The sequence below is a fragment of the Carcharhinus amblyrhynchos genome, chromosome 9 (genome assembly GCF_965287045.1).
Source record: "Carcharhinus amblyrhynchos chromosome 9, sCarAmb.v2.hapA, whole genome shotgun sequence".
NCBI lineage: Eukaryota > Metazoa > Chordata > Chondrichthyes > Carcharhiniformes > Carcharhinidae > Carcharhinus > Carcharhinus amblyrhynchos.
The window spans coordinates 68,545,656-68,568,463 of NC_137332.1; the positions used below are offsets into that span (position 1 = coordinate 68,545,656).

Here is a 22,808-nt window from a genome sequence, read left to right on the forward strand (position 1 = left end):
GGTCAACAAAATGTCTCGTGAACTGCGCTGAGAACAGAGGTGGGCTGTATGTGGAACGTAGGTTGCCCCCTCTGCTTTAGGCTCTTACAAACCCCCTTCTAGGCCCTGCCCATTTTGTGGGCTATGGGTTGAGATAAAGAGCCTTTTCCCATGCTTTGGCCAATTGAAAGGAATAGTAGATTCTTTTACCTGTAGGGACCTACCCCTTGCTGGGAGCAGGAGTTTGATGAACTTAAGCCCATTTGGCAAATGTATTTAGTACATTCCACAAAACTAGTGTGGTTAGCACGAAATGCATAGCAGATATTATCAATGTGATGCAATTACTGACCGTACTGAATACACAACAAATCCTATCATTATGAAATATATAACAATCTTGATCAATATAACAAATAAAAAATGTACAATGAGCAGCCTTGTGTTATATATAGTAATAATGCTGCAATGAGGGGGGATTAAAAATTCAGAAAACTTATTACTGTTTCATGGTGTAAGATTCAAAAACAGTGTTATTTATCAGACAGCTAAACCTTGTGATACATAGGCCCCCCCGTCAAAATGCAAGATGTTCCCTCTTTGTCAGATGACAAAAGAACCTTTATCCTCACTGACAGCATTCAATAACAAAACATTTCAGTTGTTACAACTCAGCAGAAACCATTCAAAAGCATCATCATAAACCAAGTCAGAATGAAATAAATATTGTGGCATGTCTATGAGGCTGTAACACCATTTGAATTCTCCATTTTGTGTATAGCAGCCTCACCTGGTCCTCTGAGCTGATTTGATCACAGTTATGATCAGGCTGATTTCTGATTTGCAGGGCCTGATTTTACTGCCCATTCCCGTTGCAGCAAAGTCAGAGAATTTGGCAGCAAGCCAAATCTCCATTCACTATTGCAAGATGGGAAACTCCCACTGGCGTAAATGGTTGGAAAATTCCAGCAGTGATGCCTCATTATTCTGCAAAGCTCCAGTTTCAATATAAAAAACCCAAACTATTTTTGTTTTGACTTTACTAAACATTACCAGGACCTGAGAAAGATGAGAGAAATTTTATTATAAAATCCCAATTTGATATTTAATTTGTTGTTACTTTTCCTTTCTGCCTTTTATTTTGCTCCTCTCTTAATCCAACCATTCTTTCCCACTCTGTGGCCAGAACCTTTAGTTCTGGAGTGGAAGTCCAGTACCAGACTTGAAAGTGGGCTTTCTGCTGGTCATGTGGACCTTCGACTCATTGCATATATATCCATGCGGAGCTCACTGAATCTCACAGCAGGGACAAGCGAGAGGTCACTATAACCTGCCATTCCCTCATGGATTCAAAGATTTGGCTGCCATATTGAAAGGGCACTGGGATAGCCTCCATTATCCCTTGTACCCTTTCTCAACCACTGCTCTGCCTCTCTCTGCTAACCTATCCTTGGTCACCCTCCGTACAAGCTGCACTGGAACTACACAGCCGCCAGCATAAGTTGACATTGACAAACACTCCCCAAAAGAGGATAATGCAGCGGAAACTCACTGTTAATCATGGAAGAAATCTGTCTCACCAGGTGCATGCCACTTACGTGTAGACATGAGCTTGAACATTCCAATTTCTCACTGGCCGAGGTACTTAATATGAAGGGAGAGACAGAATTCTGGTGAGCTGGCCTTTTCATGAGCATGAACGATGTGCAAACAGACTTCCCAGCACTGTTCAGAGGAAGCTTGGCCCACCTTTAATCCGCCTTTTAAAGTCCTGAGAACATGGATGGCAGATCAGGGGTGGGACGGGAAATTTGGCGATCCCAGAAAAACATCCACTGACCTTTGGTTGGGATTTCCTGTCCCACAGAATTGCTAAAGTTTATCCCGCTACCAGGAAACTGATCTTTGGCCTCACATCGAAAGTTTCCCTGCACGCCAAGCCTTCCACAGCTGCATCTCTCTTTCTGTACCTGATTTGTAATTCACCCTCTTTCATGATGTCAGGCCCCATTCTAGAGATTTAAGCGGATAATGTAAGCTCAGTGGCTGCACTAACATGTATCCTCTCGGGTGGACAGAAAAGATCCCACTGCTCTGTTGAAAGCAGAGCAGTAGAGTTCTTCCAAGTGCTCTAACTAACATTTATCTCTCGAACCCACAACTATAAAAACTGAGTATTTGGACAATTTCACACTACAGTTCTAGGACGTTGCCTTACACAATTTTTTGTTGTCGAGGCACGGGTACTGATGACAGGCCTGAAAGCCACGTGTGATCCCACTCCAGCTGCTTGTGGGACACCTGGATGCATTCTTTGGCTTTCCATCAACTAAGAAGTTGAGGTTGCCTTCCCTTTAAAGCCCAGGCACCACACCACCCCCGCCCACCCCACCCCCCACACCACCGCCCCGCCCCCCCCCCCCCCCCCCCCCCCCCCAAAAAAGGAGCTGCATCCAATTGGAAAACCGGCAGCTCCGTGGTGCTCCTCTATGGACCACAGAGTGCTCAATGCACACTCTGTTCCAAACGCGCTGGGAGAGTGCTAGGATTCACTAGGTGCTCTCTCCACCTGGTTGACTCACCATTGAAAAAGTGCCAACAGCAATGTGAAAAGTCTCTGAACTGACACCTGGAAAAGAATGGTTTGATCAAGCAGGCGCAGCATGGATTCATGAAGGGAAAGTCGTGTTTGACGAATTTACTGGATTTTTATGAAGATGTGACGAGTGCAGTTGACAGAGGGGAACCGGTAGGTGTGGTGTTTTTAGATTCCCAGAAGGTGTTCAATAAGGTGCCTCACAAAAGGTTGCTGCAGAAGATTAGGGTACATGGAGTTGGGGGTAAAGTGTTAGCATGGATTGAGGATTGGCTATCTAACAGGAAGCAGAGATTTGGAATAAATGGGTGCTTTTCTGGTTGGCAGTTGGTGACTAGTGGAATGCCGCAGGGATCAATGCTGGGGCCTCAACTGTTTACCGTATACATAGATGATCTGGAGGAGGGGAATGAGTGTAGCGCAACAAAGTTTGCTGATGACACAAAGATGAGTGGAAAAGCGAATTGCATGGAGGATGCGGAAAGTCTGCAGAGAGATTTGGATAGGCTGAGTGAGTGGGCGAGGATCTGGCAGATGGAGTGTAACATTGGCAAATGTGAGGTTATCCACTTTGGAAGAAATGATAGTAAAATGGAATATTATTTAAATGGTGAAAAATTACAACACGCAGAGGGACCTGGGGGTCCTTGTGCACGAATCGCAAAAACTCACTCTGCAGGTGCAGTAGGTGATCAAGAAAGCAAATGGAATGTTGGCCTTTATAGCGAGGGGGATAGAATATAAAAGTAGGGAGGTCTTGCTGCAACTGTACAGGGCACTGGTGAGGCCGCAACTGGAGTACTGTGTGCAGTTTTGGTCCCCTTATTTGCAAAAGGATAGATTGGCCTTGGAGGGAGTACAGAGAAGGTTCACCAGGTTGATGCTGGCGATGAGGGGGTTAGCTTATGAGGGGAGATTGAGTAGATTGGGCCTGTACTCATTGGAGTTTAGAAGGCTGAGGCGTGATCTTATAGAGACATATAAGATAATGAAGGGGCTAGATAGGGTCGAGGTAGGGAGATTCTTTTCACTTAGAAAGGAAACCAGAACTAGAGGGCACAGCCTCAAAATAAGGGGGGGTCAGTTTAGAACAGAGTTGAAGAGGAACTTCTTCTCTCAGAGGGTAATGAATCTCTGGAATTCTCTGCCCATTGAAGTGGTGGAGGCTACCTCGTTGAATATGTTTAAGTCACGGGTAGATAGATTTCTGATTGATAAGGGAATTAAGGGTTATGGGGAACAGGCGGGTAAGTGGAACTGATCCACTTCAGATCAGCCGTGATCTTATTGAATGGTGGGGCAGGCTCGAGGGGCTAGATGGCCTACTCCTGCTCCTATTTCTTATGTTCTTATGTTCACTTAAGGGAATTGACCCTTGGGCAGTGTGCAATTTGCCACCTCCCCCACCGCTGTTAAAATGCCATGGCAGTGGGAAGGATCCGTAAACCTATGTCTTGGTTAGTCATTTTAAAGTCCTGCCACTTCCCAGCCCTTCCCCGAAGGACTGATAAAATCTAGCCCATTGGTTGCTGATGTTTTGTGCAGGATAACAATGTAGTTCGACTTCAAAGGTAATCATGACTATTCACAGTTTTGGGAAGTTATGAAATAGTGAAAGATACTTATAAACAGAAGTCTGTTTCTCTTAACGTCCCTTTATTCTGTCTCCCTGGTCAGTTAATTATGATCCCTGAATAACTTATTGATGTTCGTCCGTCATTCTGAACTTAAAAATGTGTATTAATTTTTCCCAATACTTTGTCTAGGCAATAAAAATTGTTTTCCAAATGCATGCAGCAGATTGATTACATACAATATGTAACAAAGTTTATTTATTAGCATCACAAATAGGCTTCTATTAAGTTACAGTGAAAATCCCCTAGTCGCCATACTCCGCCGTCTGTTCGGGTACACTGAAGGAGAGTTTAGTACGGCCAATGTACCTAACCAGCACATTTTTTGGACCGTGGGAGGAAACCAGAGCACCCGGAGGAAACCCACGCAGACAGGGGGAGAACGTGCAGCCTCTGCACAGACAGTGATCCAAACTGGGAATTGAACCCAGGTCCCTGGTGCTGTGAGGCAACAGTGCTAACCACTGTGCCACCGTGCTGCCCCAATCGGGAAGTAATGGATGTTCAATTGTAATGTATAAAGAAAAATAATAATTTGCATATGACTTTCCATAACCTCAGTGCTGTGGGTTGCTGCCCACTTTGTGAGTTTTACACATCTTTCACTTTGAAATTTTTAAGCCAAAAGCTTTCAGGGATATGAACCCACAACGTCTTGAATCCGAGGCAAGAGTGCTGCTCAGGCGAGGCGTGACATCTAACACAAAGCTTCACTTAAAACCTTGAAAGACTCGAGTATGTGAAAGCAGCTTTCATCTCGTTATTGTGTCTACTTCTTCTTCTTCAGGTGATTGAAGGAAATGTAAACCCATATGATGCTGTACTGAGAGACCTGGAGCCCCCCATGATAGCCAGATTTGTCCGGTTCATACCAATGACCGATCATTCCATGAGTGTGTGCATGAGAGTGGAGCTCTATGGATGTGAATGGTTAGGTAAGTGTGAGAGCTCTTCCAAAAAATGACACTGTGGGCAGGAGTTTTGTCTTTCTGTGTGGTGTGATGTTCGCTGGCAGTTGGATTTTATAGTGTCACCATTGTCAACAGGGCTTCCCACTGATTATTACTTGAACCTTGGGAAACCCAAGGCCGGTATATATTGTCTTTGGGACCCTAAGGTCCTGCCAATGGTAGAGCAATTAAAGTTAAGGTTGTTCATGGTGAGCAGAATCTGAGGAGCACATTTAACTTCGGAATGTATGACTGGAAGCGATTACAGAGACAGGGATGTGCAACAGTGAAATTGAAAGCAAAGGGGTTTAAAATGAAGAGGTGAATTAAAAAAGGAAGAGAATGTAGAAATCTGGTTCTCCCAAAATGACCTGTTTTGGGACTGGCACTCCACTTGCCTGAATGGGTGCAGCACCAACAACACTCAAGAAGCTCAACACCATCTAAGATAAAACAACCCACTTGATTGACACTCCATCAACAACTTTAAATATTCACTCCTACCACCACCAACACACAATGGAAGTAGTGTGCACTGCAGCAACTCACCAAAGCTCCATCAACAGCACCTTCCAAACCCATGATTTCTACAATTTCAAGACAAGAGCAGCAGACACGTGGGATCACCACCATCTGGAAGTTCCCCTCCAAGCCACTCACCATCCTGACTCAGAAATAGATTGCCATTACTTCCCTATTCCCTAACTCCTGCAACTCCTTCCCAGACAGCACTGTGAGTGTACCTCATGGATTGCAGAAATTCAAGAAGGCAGCTTACTACCACATTCTCAAAGACAGTTCGGGAATGTTGGCTGAGCCAGCAATGTCCGCATCCCATGTTTGAAGAGAAGGGTTTCAAGAAAGAAATGTTGAAGGGGAGGGATTTAGGGAAGTAAGGAACCATCCTATAAAAACACCACTCATGAAAATCAAAGTGCACTGCTTTTGTGAAAAACATTTGGAAACCTTACAGTGTATCTTGATGTAAATCACACCAAAATGTGTCATTAAGCTGTGAACATTAGTGACAAAAATGGTGCACAGCTCTTCTTTTATTGTATTTTTCATTGAAGCATACAATATTCTTACAAACTCAACAGGAAGGATGTTTCCCCTGGCTGGGGAGTCTAGAACCAGCGGACATCACCTCAGAATAGGAGGGTGGGCAATTTACACTGAGATGAGGAGGTATTTGTTCATTCAGAGGGTGGTGAATCTTTGGAATTCAATATATAATTTCAATATATTAAAGATACCAAGGGAAGGGAAAAAGGGACAATGTGAGAAAATGGCATTGAGTCGAAGATGAAGTGTGATGTAGTTAAATGGCAGAGCAGAATTGAGGGGCCAAATGGCCTATTCCTCCAATTTCTGATGTTTGAATGTTTTGGTTTATAATTCAAAAATATAAAAATTTTGAATAATTTTTTAGACAAAGATACCTCTTTATTCAAAGCACAACCTTGAATACAACTAGAACGCAGCTTCATCTTACGATCCCGGTTGTCAGTGGGGCCTCTTTAGAACAATTCCTCCTTATATTTCTGGGCTTTGATACTGGATAATCTGCGTCAATGTGACCTGCAAAGGAAGCACATATTTGGCCTTGCCAAACTGCAAAAATTAGACTCAATCAGACTTGCCGTAATCAATTAACTATCATTATTCCTGGAGATTGAAACACGTTTTAAGTTTTCTCCTTGGTACAAACCTCAAAATTTCTGTTGGGCCTCAGATTGGCAGAAAATGGGTGACAATGTGGCTCACAATCATGAGATGATAGCTTATTTTAAATTAACTTAGGGACTCACAGCAAGCGAATGTTAAGCGAGGACGAGAAGGCAACAGTTGCATTTACATGACACTTCATTACATCTTCAGGGCATTCCAGAGTATGTGTTCCCAAAAGATTACTTCAGAACATTTCGAATCTGTGGGGATATATTGATCAGAAAAATCACAACAGGCTGGGACTCCTTTTTTCAGAACAGAGATAATAGAGAGGTGACCCTGATAAAAGGTCTTCAAAATTACAAAGGGGTTAGATAGGACGGCATGGTAGCACAGTATCTAGCACTATTGTCTCACAGCGTCAGGAACCGAGGTTCACTTCCAGCCTTGAGTCACTGTCTATGTGGAGTTTGCACATTCTCCCCGTGTCTGCTTGGGTTTCCTCCAGGTGCTCTGGTTTCCTCCCACAGTCCAAAGGTGTGCAGGTTAGATGGATGCTAAATTGACCCTTGTGTCGGGGGATTAGCAGGATATATGCATGGGATTATGGAGATAGGACCTGGGTGGGACTGTTGACAACGTAGACTCAATGGGCCAAATGTCCTCCTTTTGCACTGTAGGGATTCTATGATTCTATAGATGTCGATGTAAAGAAGATGTTTCTCCCAGTGTGGGGAATCCAAACCGGATATTATTGATTTTGAAAAAGTCACTAATAAATCCAATAAGGATGTCAGGAGAAATTTGTTCACACAGAGGGCGGGTAGAATGTGGAATTTTATAAAACATGGAGCAGTTGCAGTGAGTAGCATGGATGCGTTTAAGAGAGAGCTAGATAAAAAAGACAGGAATAGACACATGTTGATAGCATTAGGTAAGTAATTGAAGAGGAATTATATGTAGAATCATGGAATCCCTACAGTACAGAAGGAGACCATTTGGCTCACTGAGTCTGCACCGACTCTCCTAAAGACCATTTAACCCAAGCCTACCAACCCCCCACCCTATCCCCATATTTGCCATAGCTAATTCACTTGCCTACACATCTTGGAACACTAACGGGCAATTTAGCATGGCTAATCCACCTAACCTGCATTTCTTTGGACTGTGAGAGGAAACCTGAGCACCTGTAGGAAACCCTCGCAGACAAAGGGAGAATGTGGGATAACACAGGGACACATAGTCATCTGAAGCTGGAATTGAACCCAGGACCCTGGCACCTTAAGGCAGTAGTACTAGCCTCATAGACATTGGCATCAACTTTTTGGGCCAAATGGCCTGTATTTTGCTATAAGGTCTATGGAATTCTATGAGGTTTCTACATAGTTCTGTGAAATTTCAGCAAACCTCAGGGACCACATGACTCCCTGAGCAACGGGACGGCAATACACATGATTTGGAGCTAGAGAATGGGCTATAGAATCCACAGTTGGACAAGCAGGTTGTGATAGTTCGATAGTTTTGTTGTTTCACTTTAAAAATTCTCATAAATAGTCCTTCCTCCCTGTAAATAAACAGTTGCTACTTCACCAACTATTTAGTTGCCAGGAGATCCAATGTTACGCAATGGAACTTTAAACTGGAAAATTGTTCGCCTCTTTGAGTTGAGAATAAAATTAAATAAGTCATGCTTTAACTCCTGAGCTAGCAGCCAGCTGAATGCCTGCACAGACCCTCCAAGGTGTGCATGCACAATGCCCAATCAACTTTCAGAGCCAGTTTTCATTGCACAACAGATAGCGTGATAGATGTCTAGTCATTGTCTGGTGAGACATTCAAAGGTTGTGGATTTGTATCCTACCATGTCAGATTTGGGCAGCACGGTGGCATAGTGGTTAGCACTGCCGCCTCATAGTTCCAGAGACTTGAGCTCGATTCCAAGCTTAGGTCACTGTCTGTGTGGAGTTTGTATGTTCTCTCCGTGTCCGCATGGGTTTCCTCCGGGTGCTCCGGTTCCTCCCACAGCCCAAAGCTGTATGGGTTAGGTGTTTTAGCAATGCTAAACCAGCCCTTAGTGACCTGGAATGCGTAGGTTAGAGGAATTAGTGGGGTAAGTATCTGGGGTTACAGGGATAGGGCCGAGGTACGATTGTTGTCGGTGCAGACTTGATGGGCTGAATGGCCTTCTTCTGCACTGTACGGTTTCTATGGATTCTATGATTCTATAAGCTCATCTCCAATTGGGTAAATTCCTTTGATTGAACCTGTGCAATATTAAGAGGCCTGGCAAGAACATCATTAGCCAGAGCATGAAGCGACATTCCGGAATACAGAATTGGGGGAAGAATGGGTATCAGTTTCCCAAACCATTTGTTGCATTCTTCAGAGGGCCAACTCTGATCCTGCCATGTTATTTTTAATTACCATGGAGAACCTGTGTTTTTGGCCAAATTCCTTCTAGCCAGTAGAGTTTCTACAGCAGGCGATCCACACACTTAGCCATACAATGGCTTTGAGATACTAACAATGTAACAAACCCCAATTAATATTAGATCTTGAGGGTCTATCCATCCAGTGTAAGGTAGTCTTGGGTAGACACAGAGTAAATGGGCCAACTTAGATTTATCTCTGTTCAGCTTCTCATTGAGTGGAGGGAACACAAATATCCACCGAAATGTGCGAAATGGTTACATGTCAGTGAGTGGGTCTTTGATTTGACCTGTTTATGTCTTTTGTACAGATGGTTTGGTGTCATATAGTAGCCCAGTTGGTCACCAGATTTTCTCAGCCAGGAGCCCCACGGTTTATTTGAATGATTCCGTCTATGACGGTGCAATCAGTTCAAGGTAAGATATCCTATACTTTTTAACAACTTTCTATCAGCTCTCCGCCAAGCACGCTTTCCTCTCACGTTATTTTCAATAGGTTACAATTAGACTTGTTGTCAATGAGAACTTGGACTCCTTGTGCTTCAGTTGCTGAAAGTAAGCACACGGGTATAGCAGGCAGTAAAGAAGGCAAATGGTACATTGGCTTTCATAGTGACAGAAATTGAGCAAAGGGATGGGGATGTTTTGCTGCAGTTGTATAGGGTGTTGGTGAGGCCACACCTGGAGTATTGTGTGCAGTTTTGGTGTCCTTATCTGAGGAAGAATGTCCTTGCTATAGAGGGAGTACAGCAAAGTTTCACCAGGCTGATTCTTAGGATGGCAGGTCTGATGTATGAGGAGAGACTAGGTCAATTAGGATTATATTCACTGGAGTTTAGAAGAATTAAAGGGGATCTCATAGAAACTTAGAAAATTCTAACAGGGTTAGACAGAGTAGATTCAGAAAGAATGTTCCTAATGGTGGGGGAGTCCAGAACCAGAGGTTCTGAGGATAAAACTGAGGGGAGGAGAAATTTTTTCACCCAGTGCGTGATGAATGTGTGGAATTCACTACCACAGAAGGCCAAAATATTGTGTGATTTCATGAAGAAGTTAGATATTGATCTAGGGTCTAATGAGATCAAGGGATATGGGGGGAAGTGGGGATCAGGATGTTGAATTTGATGATCAGCAATGATCAAGATGAATGGTGGAGCAGGCTTGAAGGGCGGAAGGGCCAAATGGCCTACTGCTACTTCTAGTTTCTATGTAACTTGATTACATGCTATTGTATAAAGCAGGCAGGTAGAGGAGGATGTGGGGAGGGTCAGGAAGGAAAGAAAGGAAAAAACCTAGTGTACTGAATTCACTAAATATGGGATTCAAATTCAACTTCTCACCAAAAATGAATTTGTCTTAAAAACAGTTTTCTGTATCGCTAGTTTTACTTTTCTTGAATTATCTGCTTGCAATTTTATTAAGTACACATTCTCTCTCTGACCTGGAGGTGGTGCTGACCACAATGCATACATCATCCCACTTGAGAGTTTTGATTCCTGTTTCAAAAGTTCTTTTTGTCTTGCAGCAGGATGTGGTGCAGGATAAATATACTTTTTTGAGCAATGGAATTTCATCAGAAAAATCAGCTTTTTACAACAAGAAGCATAAATGCCAAACAGCAAATGAGACAACTGTGTTTCACAGATAGTTGCATATATTCTCTATTAATTGTTTATTTTGCCTGGGATTTTCCGGTCCTTCCTGCCAGACGACATGGCAGGTGAGCAAGGCAAATGGCCATTGACTTTGTGGGACTGGAAGATCCCACCATTGGACAATGGCAAGCCACCTTCGCAGCTGGAAAACTTGATTAGTCCGACCTTTGTTTTAGTGAATTGCAATGATACCCAAACCCTTCCTTACCACTGATATCCTCTTCACATGGTATGATCCCTCAAGAACTATGAATGGGATTTTTTGGCTGATCTTCCAATTTGCCATCCCAGTTGGCTGGAACTGGAAAATCCTGCCTTATATTCTATTAACTCTGGTCTTTTCCACATTCTCCACTCCCTGTACCCCACCACTGATGGACACACCTTCAGCTGTCTTGGTGCTAAATTTGGGAAGTCCCTCGCTAAACTTCTCTGCCTTTTTAACTCTCTCTCTTCTATTCTCTTGGGCAGCATGGTAGTACAGTGGTTAGCACTGCTGCTTCGTAGCTCCAGGGACCCAGGTTTGATCCCTGGCTTGGTTCACTGTCTGTATGGAGTTTGCATAGTCTCCTCGTGTTTGCGTGGGTTTCCTCCCACAGTACAAAGATGTGTGCATTAGGTTGATTGGTCATGCTAAAATTGCCCTTTAGCGTCCTGAGATGCATAGGTTAGAGGGAGTAGTGGGTAAAATATGTAGAGATATGGGGATAGGCCCTGGGTGAGATTGTGGTTGGTGCAGATTCGATGGGCTGAATGACCTCTTTCTGCACTTAGGGCTCCATGATTCTAAGACTCTCCTTTGACCCAGCTTTTATAAATTTCTAATTTATCTTTTGATGACCTAATATCAATGTCTGTTTGATAATGTTCTTGTGAAACATGTTGGCAAATTTTTCTATGTTAAATGAACTTCGATAAATGCAAGTTATTGCTGCTATTTTCTGTTGTTATCATTGCTTACTTCACAATTCCAATTCGTAGATCCATTGTGTTTTACTTTTGTAAATATTTCATGTATTCATTTCTTCGTCCTTTCCCCGGGGCAACAGGGCGACACAGTGGGTAGCACGCTGCTACCTCACACATCAAGGATCTGGGTTCAATTCCTGGCTTGGGTCACTGTCTGTGCAGAGTCTGCACATTCTCCTCATCTCTGCATGGGTTTCCTCCAGGTGCTTCGGCTTCCTCCCACAGTTCGAAATACATGCTGGTTATAGAGTCATAGAAGTTTACAGCATGGAAACAGGCTTTTCGGCCCAACTTGTCGATGCCATCCTTTTTTTTTAAAACCCCTAAGCTAATCCCATTTGCCCACATTTGGCCCATATCCCTCTGTACCCATCGTACCGATGTTACTATCTAAATGCTTTTTAAAAGACAAAATTATACCAGCCTCTACTTTTACCTCTGGCAGCTTGTTCCAGACACTCTCCACCCTCTGTGTGAAAAGATTGCCCTCTGGACACTTCTGTATCTCTCCTTCTCACCTTAAACTGTAGTTTTAGACTCCCCTATTTTTGGGAAAAGATATTGACTACCTAGCCAATCTATGCCCTTCATTATTTTGTAGACTCTATAAGATCACCCTTCAGCCTCCTACGCTCCAGAGAAAAAAGTCCCAGTCTATCCAGCCTCTCCTTATAATTCAATCTATCAAGTCCTAGTAGCATCCTAGTAAATCTTTTCTGCAGTCTTTCTATGTTAATAATATCCTTTCTATAATAGAGTGACTAGAACTGCACACAGTATTCTAAGGGCCTGATTTTACCATTGCGTCACGCCTGCTTTCGAGTGATTCGATTCACGCTCAAACGGACGCAATAGTGATTTAAATGCATTTGTATGCATTTAAATTGAATTAATGAACTGCCCGCCCAACTTTATCAGCATTTTCCCCTTTACCACCACATCTGCCAATCCGGAACGCACCGTAATGAACCTGCTAAATAAAAGTCTGAATCGGGCACTCCAGCTGCTGAAGAGCGCGTTCTGAGCTTCCAACAGCTCTCTGACTCAGATCAGTGGTTGGGGTGGGGGGGGCGGAGGAGGAGGAGGCAGATCAGATGTATCCCTGGGCAGAGGCGGGGGGGAGTGTGAGTGAGGCCAGACCATTTTCTGGTGGGGGGGGAGATGAGTGAGGCCACATTGTTGTCTGGAGGAGGGGTGGGTGAGTGAGGCCAGACCATTCTCTGGGTGGGGGCTGAGTGAGGCCAGATTGTTGTCTTGGAGGGGGGCGGGGTTGGAGGAGGAAAGCAGGTAAGATGTATCTGTGGTTGGGGGGGGGGGCCTGAATGCAGGATCTGCATTATGCCCAGATTCAGCACTAAGAATGAACGAAAATGGTAAAATCATGCCCAAAGTGTGTCTTACCACGTCTCGTACAACTTCAACAAGACGTCCCAACACCTGTATTCAGTGTTCTGACCAATGAAGCCAAGCATGTTGAATGCCTTCTTCACCACTCTGTCCACTTGTGACTTCACTTTCAAGGAGCTATGAACATGTACCCCTAGGTCTGTTTGTTCTATAACTCTCCCCAATGCCCTTCCATTAATTGAGTAAGTCCTGCCCTGGTTCAGTCTACCAAAATGCATCACTCGCATTTGTCTAAATTAAACACCATCTGCCATTCGTCAGCCCACTGGCCCAATTGATCAAAATACCATTGCAATTGGAGATAACTTTCTTCACTGTCCATTATGCCACCAACCTTAGTGTCATCTGCAAACTTACTAACCATGCCTCCTATATTCTCATCCAAATCATTAATATAAATGACAAATAATAGTGGACCCAGCACTGATCCCTGAGGCACACCGCTGGTCACAGACCTCCAGTTTGAAAAACAACTCTCTACAACCAGCCTCTGGCTTTTGTCAAGAAGCCAATTTTGTATCCATTTATATACCTCACCTTGGATCCCTGGTTAGATGCATTGTTCTCCCTCAGTGTACCCAAACAGGGGTCGGAGTGTGGCAACCAGGGGATTTCACAGTAACTTCATTGCAGTGTTAATGTAAGCCTACTTGTGACTAATAAATAAGCTTTACTCTTTTAACTTTATCCTTGGTAGAATACAAAAGCTACTGAAGGACGTGAAGAAATTTTGTTTGCTTGTATTGAATCCCATAAATCATGTAATAACGCCTATTGTTCCGTGTTTCTGAATAAACAGCATCATATGTGTTTTATTCCCAGGATGGTTTCAGAAGGACTTGGTCAGATGACTGATGGAGTCTGGGGTTTGGATGACTTCACACAGAGTCACGTATACAATGTGTGGCCAGGCTATGACTACTTGGGATGGAGGAATGATAGCTTTGAAAATGGCTATGTGGAAATACTCTTCGAGTTTGATCGAATCCGAAATTTCACCGCAATGAAGGTGCAAACATTATTTTTTCTTTAAATGTTTTTTTGAAATATCAGCAAATGTTTGGTGGTTGACATCATTGCTTGAGATGACTGGAGCAACAGCAACTTGCATTTATATAGATAGCATCATGATAAAACATTCCAAGTTGTTTCACAGGAATGTTATCAAACAAAATATTCTCGATTGAAACCTTTTCAGATTTTGAGGGATATTGACAGGGTTGATGTGGAGAGGGTGCTTCCTCTTGTGGGAGCATCTTGAGCTAGGGGTCACTGTTTAAAAATAAGTGGTTGCTCATTTAATAAGAAGTTTCACAACACCAGGTTAAAGTCCAACAAGTTTATTTGATAGTAAACCCACTAGCTTTCGGGGCTCTGCCCCTTCGTCAGGTGAGTGGAGAGTTCTGGTCACAAACAGAGCATATAAAGACACACACTCAGTTTACAGAATATGATTAGAATGCAAGTCTTTACAGCCAATCAATTCTTAAAGGTGCAGACAATGTGAATGGAGATAGCATTAAACATAGGTTAAAGAGATGTGTATTGTCTCCAGACAGGACAGTAAGTGAGATGTTGCAAGCCCAGGCAAATGTCTTACTGTCCTGTCTGGAGAGTGTGTGCCTTTATATGCTCTGTTTGTGACCAGAACTTTCCACTCACCTGATGAAGGGGCAAAGTCCAAAAGCTAGTGGGTTCACTATCAAATAAACTTGTTGGACTTTAACTTGGTGTTGTGAGACTTCTTACTGTGTTTACCCCAGTCCAACACTGGCATCTCCACATCTTGCTCATTTAAGACAGAGATGAGGAGAAATCTTTTTCTCTCAAGAGGACGTGAGTCGCTGGAACTTTCTTCCTCAAGGGGCAGTGGAAGCTTATTTAATAGTCACAAGTATTTTCCATTACATTGGCTCAGTGTCGTTTGGGGTGAGGAGAACGAAGAGTAGCTCACCAACAGCATCAGCAAGATGTCACATCTTAATTTCAGACACTTAAGGGAAAAGAAATCCTACATGTTTCATGCCGTGCCTGTGGCAGGTTGACTCTAATTCATTCATCCTGGTATCACTTGCAGTGGGAAAGTGTGCTACAGGGAGTGGCTCTGGAAAATCCTGATGTTTGAATATTTTTAAGGCTTGACTGGATAGATTCTTGATTAACAAGGTGTGAGAAGTTATCAGGAGTACACAGGAATGTGAAGTTGAGATTACAACTAGACCAATCATGATCTTGTTGAATGGCAGAGCAGGATCAAAGGGCTGTCCCTAATTGTCTGTACATATATCCGGAAAATTAGGCATTGAGCACTAAGGAGAAATTAGGCCAGATGTGCAAAGATCAGGTTTAAGTTGCATTCTAAAAGAGGAGAGTGAGATAGAGAGTCAAAGGGACTTAGGAAAAGAATTTTCTGTTGGTGAGATTTTCCATTCCTGCCAAAATCGATGAATTTTTGACTGCCGGTTGCATTCTCCAGCCCCACCCCCTCTGTGTTGGGCCATAAAATTCAGCCCCCAGAGTTTGGGGTCTACACATCTAAAGGCCAATAGTGAAGCAATGAAAATCACACACAAGCCAGCAGAATTAGAGGAACATAGAGACGCCAGAGATTCATAGGACTGGAGGAGATGATACAGTTAGAGAAGGATGAGACTATGGCAGGGTTTGAAAACAAGGATGATAGCCAGGATTTTCCAGCTCCGTTATGGCAGGTTTTCCCGCAGTGGGTGTGGCGAGCCGTTGGCCAGCAGTGGGATCTTCCAGTCTCACCAAAGTCTATGGGCATTTGCATGGCTCATCCACTCCACTTCTGTGGAGCCTGCCGCTTCAGAAGGACTGGAAGATCCCACCGAAGGGAAGGGCTGGAAAATCCCACCCGAGCTTTTTTAAATCAAGATGTTGCCAGACAGGGAAATCAGGAAATGTCTTAATCACATCCCAACTTTACTAAAGATAAAGGACTCCAACTTCCTCGGGGGTTCCAATGGAGTGGAATTCCACTGGATGTGGAGAAGATGTTTCCTCATGTAACAGAGCCCACTGGAAAATTCATGGATGTTCCAGTCAGCTTTGTAAAGAACTGAACTCCTATCTTTCCATTACAAAGGACAATAACATCAGGAACAGGTGTTAGCACCAGTTCCACATATTTCAACTGCTTACATTAGCTGAACAGAACCCGTCAGAGAGAGGAAGAAAAGTTCAGTAAAGAGTAATAATTAAAACTGGCAATACTGACGCCTCTCCTCCAGTTCAGCGAGTTTATCCAACAGCCCGGCAGAAGTTCCAGTCCCATCCCCAGCCTACGTTGTTATCTTGACTGGAATTTTCCAGTCCCCATCCCACCATGAGTTTCCCTGCATTGGGACTGGCAAACCGTTGTCATCTCCGTTGCCATTGGCAGGACTAGAAAATCCCACTGGCATGAAGGACTGGAAAATTTGGGCCGTTATTTCAGTTAGGATCATAGAATCCCTTCAGTGCAGAAGAAGGCCGTTTGGTCCATTGAATCTGCAGAGACAACAGTCTCATCCAGGCTCTATCCATTTAAACCCACCTATTTACCCTGCTCGTCCCGCTGACACCAAGGGGCAATTTACAATGGTCAATCAGCCTCAAAGGGCTAGAGAGGTTTTGCATCAGGTCTTCCTGCTCCTTACTGTGATAGGAAAGATGGACCTGAATTCCTGCCCCTTCTGATCATTCAGTATTGTCAGAAGGTAATGCACTAATGAGGGCACAGCTGCCGCACAATGCCAGTGCCAGAGATTCCGGCCTTGGCTCACTGTCTGTGTGGAGTGTGCTCCTTCTTTCTGCTTCTGCATGGGTTTCCTCTGGGTGCTCCAGTTGCCTCCCACAGTCCAAAGATGTGCCAGTTTGGTGGATTGACCATGCTAAATTGCCCCTTAATATTGGTGGACTAGCAGGCTAGTAGGAGGACAGAGCCTGTGTGGGATTGTTGTCAGTGTAGACTCGATGGGCCAAATGGGCTCCTTTCATATTGCAGGAATTCTATATCTCAGGACCCTTAGTTGATTAATCTATCGCACTCATTATGGAAGCTCACACTGGAACAATAGCCACTTTGAGTTACAGCAGGATAAATATTCTCTTTATCTAAATATTCCCTGTGTTGGTTGCGAGTTGTGGCTCAGTTAGTAGTGTTCTCACCTCTCATCAAAAGATTGTTGATTCACATCTGATTCAAGTAGATAACCTGCACTCACTGTTCAGAGTGGTATTGAGGGAATGCTGGAGCTTTTGTCTTTCAGATGCGATGTTATGCTGGAGGCCCATCATTGACTCTCAAGTGGATGTAAAAGATTGGAAAAAGAGCAAGGGAGGCATTCTGGCCAACGTTAGTGCAATAAGAAGGCTCACAACACCAGGTTAAAGTCCAACAGGTTTATCTGGTAGCACAAGCCACAAGCTTTTGGAGGGGCAGCACCTGTGCTATCAAATAAACCTGTTGGACTTTAACCTGGTGTTGTGAGACTTCATATTGTGCTTACCCCAGTCCAACGCCGACATCTCCATATCAACATTAATGCCTCAGCCAACACCTAAAAAACCTTTACATTGTCATTCATTTCATTGCTCTTCATGGGACCTCGCTGTGCACTCTTCTTGCAGCATTTTTCTCCATTACAACAGTGACTGATAAGGTGCCGCACAAAAGGTTGTTACAGAATGTTAGGGGGCATGGAGTTGGGGGTAAGGTGTTAGCGTGGATAGAGGATTGGCTCTCTAATAGGAGGCAGAGAGTAGGTGTCAATGGGTGCTATTTGGATTGGCAGTTGGTGACTAGTGGAGTGCTGCAGGGATCGGTGCTGGGGCCTCAGGTATTTACCATTTATATAGATGATCTGGAGGAGGGAGCTGAGTGTAGGGTGTCGAAATTTGCTGATGACACAAAGATAAGTGGAAAAGCAAATTGTGCGGAGGGGGTAGAAAGTCTGCAGAGGGATCTAGATAGGCTAAGCAAGTGGGCGAGGACCTGGCAGATGGAATACAATGTTGGCAAGTGTGAGGTTATCCACTTTGGCAGGAATAATAGTAGGAGGGACTACTATTTAAAGGGCGAAAAGCTGCAGCATGCTACGGTGCAGAGGGACCTGGGGGTCCTTGTGCATGAGTCGCAAAAACCCAGCCTATAGGTGCAGCAGGTGGTCAGGAAGGCAAATGGGATGCTGGCCTTCATAGCGAGGGGGATTGAATATAAAAGTAGGGAGGTCTTGTTGCAACTGTACAGGGCACTGGTGAGGCCGCAGCTGGAGTACTGTGTGCAGTTTTGGTCGCCGCACCTGCGCAAAGATATTTTGGCCTTGGAGGGAATGCAGAGGAGGTTCACTAGGCTGATACCGGAGTTGAGGGGGTTGAACCCTATGAAGAGAGGCTGAATAGATTGGGCTTGTACTTGTTGGAGTTTAGAAGGATGAGGGGGGATCTTATTGAGACGTATAAGATGATGAAGGGGATGGATAGACTAGAGGTTGAGAGGTTCTTCCCGCTCAGAAAGGACAGCAGGACTAGAGGGCACAGCCTCAAGATAAGGGGGGGTGCAGTTTAGAACGGAGTTGAGGAGGAACTTCTTCACTCAAAGGGTGGTGAATCTCTGGAATTCTTTGCCCGTTGAAGTGGTGGAGGCTACCTCGCTAAACATATTTAAGACACGGGTAGATAGGTTTTTGGTAGGCAAGGGGATTAAGGGTTATGGGGAGAAAGCGGGAAAGTGGAACTGAGCCACTTCAGATCAGCCATGATCTTATTGAATGACGGGGCAGGCTCGAGGGGCTAGATGGCCTACTCCTGCTCCTATTTCTTATGTTCTTATGTTCTTATGACAGCATTTAAAAACGCTTAATTGGCTGTTAATCGCTTTGGAACATCACGACCTTATTCAAGGCACCAAATAAATGCAAATATTTACTTCTTGTGAAATTGTTTCCCATTTATGATTTAATGCCTTCAGGAGACGGAAGAGCAAACTGAAAATTGGCAAGGGAATTTTAAAACATAAATTCCAGCCTCTCCGACCAGTAATTTTCAACATTACTCATGGAGAAATTTCTCTTTTCAAAATATGTTTAATCCCTATATTTTCCTTCTCTATGTTTTTCACATTCATTGAAAAAGATGTAAATTGCTGCTGTCCTTTTGCATGTCAATATTATAAAACAAAGTCCCTATGTAATTATTGTTCTTTGCGGTTTCTCACAGAGTCATCATTTAAATATCACAATGGGTAATTCTAAAGCTCCCATAGCAAGTTAACAGAAGTATGAAAGAGACTCAGGACTTTGCATGCACAATGCTCACAAAGCAAATCAATCCTTTATCATAGGATCTCTGCAGTGCAGAAGTGCACCAACCACAATCCCACCCAGGCCCTATTCCCATAACCCCACATATTTACCCCACTAATACCCCCAACGCTAGGATCAATTTAGCATGGCCAATCAACCTAATCCGCACATTTTTGGACTGTGGGAGGAAACTGGAGGAAACCCAAGCAGACACGGGGAGAATGTGCAAACTCCACACAAATAGTGACCCAAGGCCGGAATTGAACCTGGGTCCTTGGCACTGTGAGGCAGCAGTGCTAATCACTGTGCCACCGTGTGCTGCCCTTTTTGTGGGGCTTTTAGAGCAGGGGTCACCTGGGGATTGGAGCCACCTCTCCTTTCCCATTTCCCCTGTGCTCACTCACCAACATTGGCTGCCAGTTAAACAACGCCTTGATTTTAAATTTCTCAACCTTGTTTTCAAATTCCTCCATGGCCTCTGCCTCCTGTCTCTGTGATCTCCTCCAACCTTCTAGCGCTAAGATCCATTGCATTCTGCCAATTCTGGTCTCTCACACAGCCCCTATTTTAATTACTGCCAACATTTGTGGCTGCCATTTCAGATGTCTGGCCCTAAAAGCTCTGGAATAACCTCCCTGCACCACTCTGCCTTGCTTTCCTCCTTTAGGACACTCCTTACAACCTCCCTCTTTGACCAAGCTTCAAATCAGCAGGCCTGACGTCTCCCCACGTGGCACTATATAAATACAAGTTGTTGTTGACTCACCATTATTTGTCCCCCAAAGTGTCATGAGCCCCTGTAAAGTGCTTTGTTCAGTGGATTTTTCATTTCAGAATACCTTAGAAATCTGTACAGGTCACAACTTGTGCACACATAAACTCTTCAATTAAATATCAGATTGGCACCACAATATCTCATTAGTCATAGAATCATAGAATCCCTACAGTGTAGAAGGAGGCCATTCAGCCCATCAAGTCTGTGCCAACCACAATCTCACCCAGGCACTATTCCTGTAACATCACATATTTATCCCTGCTAATCCCCTTTATCAGTACTTCTTTCATCATCTCCCATCTTTTCTTTATTTGCGACATCGTCAGTGACGTTCAGTCTTTTGGAGATAAAGGTCATTTTTTTGAAAGGACTTAATCAGGCTTGGAACTTGGAACTTCCTTCGTGTTTTGTTCAACAGAAGCAATTGCATTCCTTGAGCTAGATGAAGGTTCAGGCACCTCTGTTAGTGCAGATTTCAGTGGCAATTTTGTATTTGGGGACACTAAGGTCAATTTAGCATGGCCAATCAATTGGACTGTGGGAGAAAACCAGAGCACTCGGAAGAAACCCACACAGACATGACAAGAATGTGCAAACTCCACACTGACAGCAACCCGCGGCCGGAATTGAACCTGGCGCTCTGAGACAGTAGTGCTAACACTGTGCCACTGTGCTGCCCACTCAGCTTTCCAGTCTACATGAATTGAAACACTTGAAAAATTATATTTTAAAAGTGTTATCAAAATAAACAGGTGGTGAACCGTTCGGCAGGGAAACCGTAACTATTCTGTGATCACTCTTCGGATTAGAATTAATTTCCCCTGCCAGTGTAAATGGATCTAGAAGCAGCTTCCTGGAAGAACTAGGCTCTGTCAGAATAATCCCATAGATCAGCTGCTGAAAGATTTCTGGATGATGGTGGACAGATGAATTGTATTCCCACATTTTTCTCCAAAGTAAATCCTAGGAATCTGGGCAAACTCGCAATTTCATATGTATTTGACAGATTGAAGTGTCAACCTCTATTAAAACTCAAGTTGCAGCTGCAGAAGTGCAAGTTGCCGTGAGAAAATTTCAGTCCTGTCAAGATTTTGTTCATAACTTTAATTGCTAGCCTTTGCTAACTCCAAGCTGGACAAACAGTGGAGTGGAGAAATCAGGAGACCAGAGATTTATGTTCTTCTTCTGGTTCATTGGGAACTTTAAAAGCTAATGGGCCCCAAGCCAACAGAAAAGATGCAAATAATACAACTATTTTGTGAATATGTGAGCATATGAATTAAGAGGAGGAGCAGGCCATTCAGCCCCTTGAGCCTGCTCCTCCATTTGACAAGACCATGTATGATTTGATTGTGCTGTCAACATGACTTTCCTGTCCACCTCCTGCCCCATAACCTTTGACTCCCCTCTTAATTAAGAATCTTATCTAACACAGCCTTAAAAATACTTAACAACCCTGCTTCCACCACTCCCTGGGGAAGGGAATTCCACAGAACAGCCAACCTGCTTGAGAGCGAAAAAACTCATCACCATCTTAAATGGGAGACCCCTTATTTCTGAACTGTCTCCTTGTTCCAGTATGTTCCACAAGGGCAAACATCATCTTGACATCCGTGGGGGGTGGGGGGGGGGGGGGTGGGGACATGGTGGCACAGTTCTTAGCACTGCTGCCTTATACTGCCAGGGACCTGAGTTTGATTCCCAGCTTGGGTCACTGTCTGTGTGGAGGCTGCACATTGTCTCCGTGTCTGCGTGGGTTTCCTCTGGGTGCTCCAGTTTCCTCCCACAGTCCAAAGGATGTGCAGATTAGGCGCATTGGCCATGTTAAATTCTCACATACTGCACCCGAACAGGCACCTGAGTGTGGTGACTAGTTGTTTCTCACAGTAACTTAATTGCAGTGTTAATGTAAGCCTATTTGTGACACCAATAAATAAACGTTAAACTTTATCCTTTCAAGTTCCCCTAGAATCTTCATATGACGAGGTTCTCACCGGTGAGATATTGTTTACTGATTTTCCCTGCCCCTTGCCATCAAATGCATTGAAATGAATTTAATTAATTCCCCCCAGGTAAGGAACTCTTCCTTTTTTTTTGAGTGTATTTATTGGTGGCACAAATAATCTTACATTAACACTACAATAAAGTTACTCTGAAAATCCCCTACATTCTGGCACCTGTTCAGGTACACTGAGGGAGAATTTAGCATGGCCAATGCACCTAACCTGTACATCTTTCAGACTGTGGGATGAAACCGGAATGCCCAGAGGAAATCCACACAGACACAGGGAGATTGTGCACTGAGTCTGCACAATGACCCAAGCTGGGAATCAAACCTGGGTTCCTGCCTCTGTGAACCAGTAATGCTAACCACTGTGCCACTGTAACGTCACATTGGCAAGGTTTACAATAATTACAAAATGGAAAATAGTCAAGTG

The 22,808-nt window shown here is 44.0% G+C and overlaps 1 protein-coding gene across 3 annotated transcripts in view; it reads left to right on the forward strand.

Annotated features, from left to right (window-relative positions):
- Nucleotides 1-22,808, forward strand: part of ddr2a (discoidin domain receptor tyrosine kinase 2a) — a 154,152-nt gene that overhangs the window by 110,861 nt on the left and 20,483 nt on the right. For all 3 annotated transcript variants that reach the window (XM_080195883.1, XM_080195885.1, XM_080195884.1), the window contains 3 exons: nucleotides 4,997-5,144; nucleotides 9,571-9,676; nucleotides 14,113-14,299. In XM_080195883.1, the coding sequence (XP_080052009.1) occupies nucleotides 4,997-5,144; nucleotides 9,571-9,676; nucleotides 14,113-14,299 (441 nt within the window). The remainder of the gene's footprint in view (nucleotides 1-4,996; nucleotides 5,145-9,570; nucleotides 9,677-14,112; nucleotides 14,300-22,808) is intronic.